Source organism: Phalaenopsis equestris, unplaced genomic scaffold, assembly GCF_001263595.1.
Source record: "Phalaenopsis equestris unplaced genomic scaffold, ASM126359v1 Scaffold000800, whole genome shotgun sequence".
Taxonomy (NCBI): Eukaryota; Viridiplantae; Streptophyta; class Magnoliopsida; order Asparagales; family Orchidaceae; genus Phalaenopsis; species Phalaenopsis equestris.
The window spans coordinates 409,011-416,191 of record NW_018165240.1 but is presented as its reverse complement, the minus strand read 5'-3'; the positions used below and the strand labels follow the sequence as shown (position 1 = coordinate 416,191).

Genomic DNA, 7,181 nt, shown 5'->3' with positions numbered 1-7,181 from the left:
AGTTCGAGCCGATCCATATGCTCGAAATCGGCTAAAAAAAATTCAAGTAAAGTTTCGGCACATAGCACAACTCATTTTTTTAGATCCGACTTCGATTTGAGCCAAAATTCAAATCGAATTTTGAGCAATTAACTATCTTCAAACTAAATTCACTGCCCTATCTGTGTCCTATGTTCTTGTTGAAATGTCTATCCCTTTGGCCAGAGAGGATTTTAATCGATCTTCTTGTGGATATTGGTAAAAAGTGAAATTTAAGAGCGATCACTTAGGTCTCACAAAATTGGAAAATTTTGGTCATAATTATGTGCTCATCTCCTATTCCCAGACCTACTTGGTAGCTCTTTCAATCAAGTTATGAATAACAATTTATGTTCAATAAATACTAATCATCAAATTGGTCCTACAAACTCTCTAAAATATGCTCCACTAACCTTACACCCCCACCCCCCCTAATGTTCTCACATTTTGGACACTACTCTAGACTCTCATGTGTGATAAATATTAATCATCAAATTTGAACCTAAAATTTTTCATAAATATGCTCCATCAGCCTTGCACCCCGCTCCCCTAAAGGTTCCTATTTTTTCGACTCTAGGCTACTCTTTCAAGTTTGTGCTAATCTTAGCTACAATTAGTCTCAAGGATGTCCCCTATTACTCGCAATATCAAATAAATGATTGTTGGGCCTACTAATATTTCAACGGCTGTTAGAAAAAGCTATATATTAGTCAATTAAGAGTCTTACAATCATCTAATCTCATTTCTTCCAATAACATAACGATAATGTTCCCTAATGCAAACTGCTGGTGTTATACTGTGAAGGTTATTAATAATTCAAGTCTCAAGACTATTTCAAAAATCTTCTTGGATTAGTGGATAAAAGATTTTAACTTGCATTTCCCCAAAAAATAAAATAAAATAAAATTTAAAAAATAATAGCTTGACAGGCCTGCAAAGTGGGTTAGCCAGCTACAAGCTATCAAATGACACAATTTGGTTATGCACGCGCGCGCGCATACACGTGCACTTGCGTGCGCACTATATATATATTTGTGTGTGTATTATGTACACTGATATTTGTGTAGTTTTAATTGAGCATGAAGTCAAACAACATCTAACGATCAAACTGCATGTGAAGGTTCAAGTTCACGAAGTCATAGGCACGCATTTTCTTCTTGTACTTAACCATTTTGCATGGAAAATATGGAATGAGGCAACTCAACGTATGAATCATCCCGAAACATAAGTAGAATATGGAGTGGCCTGAGTTACAATTTAATGTGGTGTGATAAACCAAGAAGGCTTTAATTAATTTAAAGAGAAATTTCTTAAGTAGCTTAATTAAAGATTTATTGATTGGTTATACATTAAAAAGGGCATATCTTATGTCATTAAACTTCATAGCAAGTGATGTGTAGGGTCATTTAGCGAGCTTTTAACACTAACATTAACATATACTGGCACAAAAAAAACTAACATGCATGCGAAACATGATTATGAGAAAAGAGAGATATGTCTCTATTTATTATTCTATATAAAAAGTGCATATAATATAATTTTGACTTTGCTCGCAGGCATACAAGCACAAACATTCTCATGTTTGCACATGAATTCAATCCCATAACTTAATGCACATGTAAATACTGTAAACATATATAATTTGATCTAAATGGATGTCAAACATTAAAACCTTAAAAACAATCCCAAGTAGATTTTTGAGGTTTTTATAGTTAGATGTTTAAAGAGCAGTAGAAAGATTAGCCCTTATGTGTGCATGTTCATTCTTTTGATATTGCCAGCTTGGATTAGTGACAGAAAACAAATTTGGAAAAGAAAAATTTGCATCATTAGAAAAATGCACTTGATATCACAAGACAATGTATATATTTTACAGTAGCGATTGCCAATACTACAAATTCAACATCTACAATATTATAAAAAAATTTCATTCAATGCCATAATTGGAGCTAAAAGCATTTCATGATTTAAATGGAGATAGAAGATATATCACTCAAAAACTAACCAAAAATGGAGAGAGAAATCCTTTCGAATAGAGTTGTCAGAAATCTGATAAATAAGAAAATAAAATAAATAAATAAAGCTTAGAGCTTTCTAAATGATAGATTGACGCATGATTATATGTATGTTATAAATTAGAGGAGCATCATGCATGAGATAATGATGAACTAACATCGCATCTTGTCATAACGTAAACAAAGACATGGCATTGCAATGACCTGATGAATGAAATCAACATTCTTCCATCATAAATGAATGCTTATGCCTAAGCTGACATATAAATTGAAGAACAAATCATGGCTATTAGTTCAAAAATTTTCATCCTTGTAGTGCGAAAGAAAATAATTAAAAAACCTTGTACCTGAATACTCTGAGTTAGCATCACAAGACGATGTTTTCTCGAACATCTAATGAAATGTTATTTCTCTTGACTATTATATTTGCAGCTCTGGTCACCGAATTTTGGCTTCATCGTCGACTAAATTAGATTCATCTCTAGAGGATACCCGGGAAACAACTTTTGCATTACTCTTGCTTTGTTTCTCTTTGTTAACAACTAAGCCATCTCTCACAGGACGAACTAATTTTCTAATTATTTCCTCAGCTTTAGCAGGGACTGAAGTAGCTTTTCTAGCGAAAGCAGATTTCTTTGAAGGAATCTTGTTTTCCATGGTATTATTCACAGGCAGTACATATTTCTGCTCAGTTGGGTCAACTTTAATAGAAGCTATTTTTGAGGCAGCGTTAACAAAATCATCCTTCTCTCCCAAGCTTGTTTGTTTATGAGAAGTAGGGCTGTCAGGGTTCGACTCCGGAAGCAAAGCACGACGGCTCAGTCGCAGTTGTCCCTTTTCGTTTACCTAGATCAATAGAGGTTCAAACAATGTAAAAGTAAAATCATAAAGTGATAAATGTCGAGGATGATATCAAAGAAAACTATTTCATTCTTTTTATCTTTCAGCTATCCTGACATGTTTTGAATTTGCATATAACGAAGAAAGAAAATCATTTAAGCTTAATGGACACGTAATTAGTAGTTGCTTTGGCATAACTTAAGTTTAGGACTTTGATAACAATATTGTTTTCAAAGAAAAATTTGGAATATTTACATTTTAAAGAAAACTTTGGTAAATTTATACCAAAAAGCCTCATAAATGACAGCATTTTGAAGACACTTAAAAAAGAATTATGCATACAAACACACATCCATAGATGCAAATATACAAATGCAGATGCATTAACCCCCCTCTCTCTCCCCCTCTCTCTCCCTTTAATCTGCTCTCTCTCTCTCTTGCAAGCTTCTTGATCAAAGGTAGGTCTAAGGTGTCTTTTGTGCTTGAGTGTGCATTTCCATACCATTTTTTACATGACAGGAATAAGTAGTGGAATTTCTTCACACAAGGGGGGAGAGAGAGAGAGAGAGAGAGAGAGAGAGAGAGAGTACTATCCTTATTTTAAATGCCCCTGACGTGGGTGCTACAGGAGCCAGTCGGCAATAACTCCCGTAAAATCAACCGGTTCGTTGGACATGGCGGGAGCTCTCCTATCCCCTTCCTCATGTGCTCTTCTCCATATGAGAAGTCTTTAATGGCTATTTTATGTATTGTTCTTACCTCCCCACCCCTTCCTTTTGTGTGGGAATTTCCTTCCTTAGTTCTTTCCATTTTTTCTCCAATAGGAGTCTATAAATTGTTGTTTTCTGATTGTAGGGTTCAGTTTCGCTTGCTGCTTTGTTCAGATTTGTCCCTTTGGAGTCTTTTCTCCCTTGCTATGGCTTATGACTATATCTGAGGAGGTGGTGGTGCTCCAACTGTATCCTACTCCGAGGTTGTGTTGTATGTTCTTCAATCCCCTTCCCCAATCCTCCTGTTCCCTTCTCCCTAGCTGCCAGCCACACCTAGCACCTCCTCAGATTGTTGCCCACATCCAGCCTCCAATCCACTTATCGGCACCCTATACTCCATTCCCTAGTCATTGGACCATGCTGTCCAACCCTCCAGCCACTCCAGGTAGCCTTCCTTGCAGTCCGGGTCACCCCCCGCCAGCACCAAACACCTTCCTTTGAGCGCCCACAACCCCCACCACCCCCCTCATCCCCGAGCTGTCCCTCTCGCCCACTCCTCTGACCATCAAATCAGCCACCACCCTTCCTTCCAAATCCTCTTTTCTAACCTAACAAGCTGCCTCCAACCCTTCCCTGTCCCCGAATTACACCGCCATCGCCACCGCTGCTTTGGGTCCTCTCTTTTGGCCATAACAGGAGCATAGTGTCGTTGTATTGTTCTTTCCAGTCTTGTCGTGTTGTAGCCCTATTTCTACGATAATAGAAGTTTCTTTTTTTGTTTCCGCTAAATTCCTACTTGTTACGATATCATTTGGTATCAGAGCTAGCCTAATCTTAATCCCATAATAGGGAATTCCAACATCCGCCCCTACCCAAGCCACATCCACAAAATTATTTCGTTTGAATTCCTAACCTTAACATGCCACCGTGGAGGGATAAACCGGCTCTACCAGGGAAGAGATTTAATGAGCAATCTATCGTCTGCAATGGAGGCTAGCAAAGTTGGATTACGGGACCCATGACGAGATTACCTTTGACCATGATATGGAGAGTCAAAGGGAACACAAAGATGAGGATCTGAATTCGATCCACAGGGAAGATCATAGAGACGAGAAATATTGACTACGCCGTTTTGGTACCCAATTACAGAGGAGACCAAGAGATAAGGCCACACATAGAGGCCAACAGGACTTTGGCATCAAGATGGACAATCCAAAATTTGAGGGAGGCATGGACCCCAATGAGTTTATCTACTGGCTGCAATCAGTTGAACAGATTAACGAGAATAAGGATGTGCCAGAGGACAAACGAGTCAAGCTAGCAATCATTAAAGAAAAGAAAAATGACTCCTTATGATGGGAAAATCTACAGAGGCAAAGGTAAAGAGAAGATAGTGAAAAGATAACTAAGTGAGAAAAGATTAATAAGACAACGCTTGAAAAATACCTCCCGCCTCACTATCGTCAGGATATATTTTTGAAACTCCACAACTTGCACAAGCGGAAACTTTCGATCGAGGAGTACACAACCTAGTTCGACCACAAGCAACTGAAGTGCAAGCTGACAGAGTTGGAAGAGCATACGATAGCCAGATACCTTGGGGCCTAAAACCTACCATTAGAAACAGTGTAATTAAAACCATACTTGACACTAGGGGATGTCCAGACACTAGCCTTGAAGGTAGAGCGACAATATAAACAAAGCAGACCACCATCGTCATTCATACAACCTTAGCTAAGTAGTCGCTTGCAACTTCTGTAATCAATAAGAGTACCTCAGGAGGAAATAACAAAACCGAATAAAAAAATGATAAGGCAGATCAGTGTGGGAAGAAGCCAGAGAGAGGTAGTTCCTCCAATACACTGCCCACCAGAAAAATTTTCAGGTGTCGCGGCTACTGATCACATAGCTTCCAGCTGCCCTACGAGCCGAGTTGTCACGCTCACAGATCAGGGACCGTCGAGGAGGTCGATGATAGTCCAGAAGAAGAGTTTTAGCTCCACGGAGACGAAGGAGAAGCATTAGTCATTCAACGAGTTTTACAGTCCGAGCTAAAACGGGACCAATCCTGGTTAAGGCATAGTACTTTTTGCACCAAATGTACCGTCAAGAGCAAGGTTTGCAGCCTAATCATCAACAGTGGGAACTGTGAGAACGTGTTCACACTTATGGTGAAAAACTTGGGATTGGACATGCATAAGCATCCCCAATCATATTCTCTTACCTGACTGAAAAAGGAAAAAGAGACGTATAAATCAGCGTGCCTAGTTGACATTTTCATCGGGGATCAACTACAAGAACAAGCATGATATGATGTAGTTCCTATGGATGCCTTCCACATTATGTTGGGTTGGCCTTGACGGTTTCAAGAACACTTGTTCTTTCAAGAAAGATGAGAAATGTATCGTTTTGCTACTGACTAAGGATACGAAAGACTGGAGTGAAACTAGAGCAGCATTAGTTCCCCGGACCACTTTCCTGCAATCAGTTAAAGATGCCCCTGTAGCAATAGCATTAGTCTTTCTAGAGGGAACCAAGAAGTAAAGTGAGGTACCAACACCACTGCAACCACTGCTATAGAACTTTCAGGTTGTTATGACATACATTCTGCAAGAGGGGTTACCTTCAGAAACTCCATGAGAAGGTTGGCAAGGAGAATTCTAAGCAGAACCAAAGATATCAGACATGGGTGATACAGGAAGAAAGTGAAGTTCTAAGAAGGCGACCTCGTGTGGATTCAGTTAAAGAGAGATTTCCCATGGGCGCATTCCGGAAGCTTAATCCTGGAGTGGACGGTCCTTTCAGAGTAATTTGGAAGCTGAACAATGCTTATAAACATTTCAACCACGTTCAACACCGCCAACCTAGGGAGACTGACGCGGGTGCTATAGGTGCCAGCCAGTTTAGTTGGTCGGCAATAACTCCCGCAGAATCAACTGGTCCAATAGACTGAGCAAGAGTTCTCACAATTTCTATACGAGGTGGGACTACCACGCCTCCTATCCCCTTCCTTATGCGCTCTTCTCCATATGAGAAGTCTTTAATGGCTATTTTTTGGATTATTCTTGCTTGCCCACCCCTTCCTTTTGTGTCGTTTTGTAACCCTATTTTTACAATAATAAAAGTTTGCTTTAGTGTTTCTGTTGGATTCCTACTTGTTCCGGTATTAGCCCCTCACACCACACACATTGTATATTTAAATGAGAATTGAACTTCAAAATAAACCCTTAATTATTCATATGTGACTAATTTGATCCAGAGCATCATATCTTTCCAATTTAGTCTTTTGTCTATACAAAATTGAACCAAAAAGGTTTCTCATGGACTTAAACTGAGATCAAATTTGTATAGTAGAGCGAATAAAATGGGATCAATTTTACATCACAATTTCAACATAAAGGACTATGAATATCAATTTTTTATTGTTGAAGAGCTAAATTGAATAAATGTGATATTTAGGGATTGAATTAGTTATGCATGAATAGTAAGAATTATTTGGATTTGTTTATTTAAATATCAACATATATCTGTGTGTGCGCGCGCATTTGTTTATATATATATATATATATATATATATATATATATATATATAACATCT

At 38.5% G+C, this 7,181-nt stretch overlaps 1 protein-coding gene across 3 annotated transcripts in view; it reads right to left on the bottom strand.

Annotated features, from left to right (window-relative positions):
• LOC110031274 (probable polyribonucleotide nucleotidyltransferase 1, chloroplastic) overlaps window positions 1–7,181 on the bottom strand; it is a 100,980-nt gene that overhangs the window by 965 nt on the left and 92,834 nt on the right. For 2 of the 3 annotated variants that reach the window (XM_020734388.1, XM_020734390.1), the window contains one exon: window positions 2,381–2,879. In XM_020734388.1, coding sequence (XP_020590047.1) covers window positions 2,472–2,879 — 408 coding nt within the window. In that variant the 3' untranslated portion in view covers window positions 2,381–2,471. Of the gene's footprint in view, window positions 1–2,023; window positions 2,068–2,380; window positions 2,880–7,181 lie in introns of all 3 variants that reach the window. The other variant, XM_020734389.1, reaches the window with a different exon arrangement.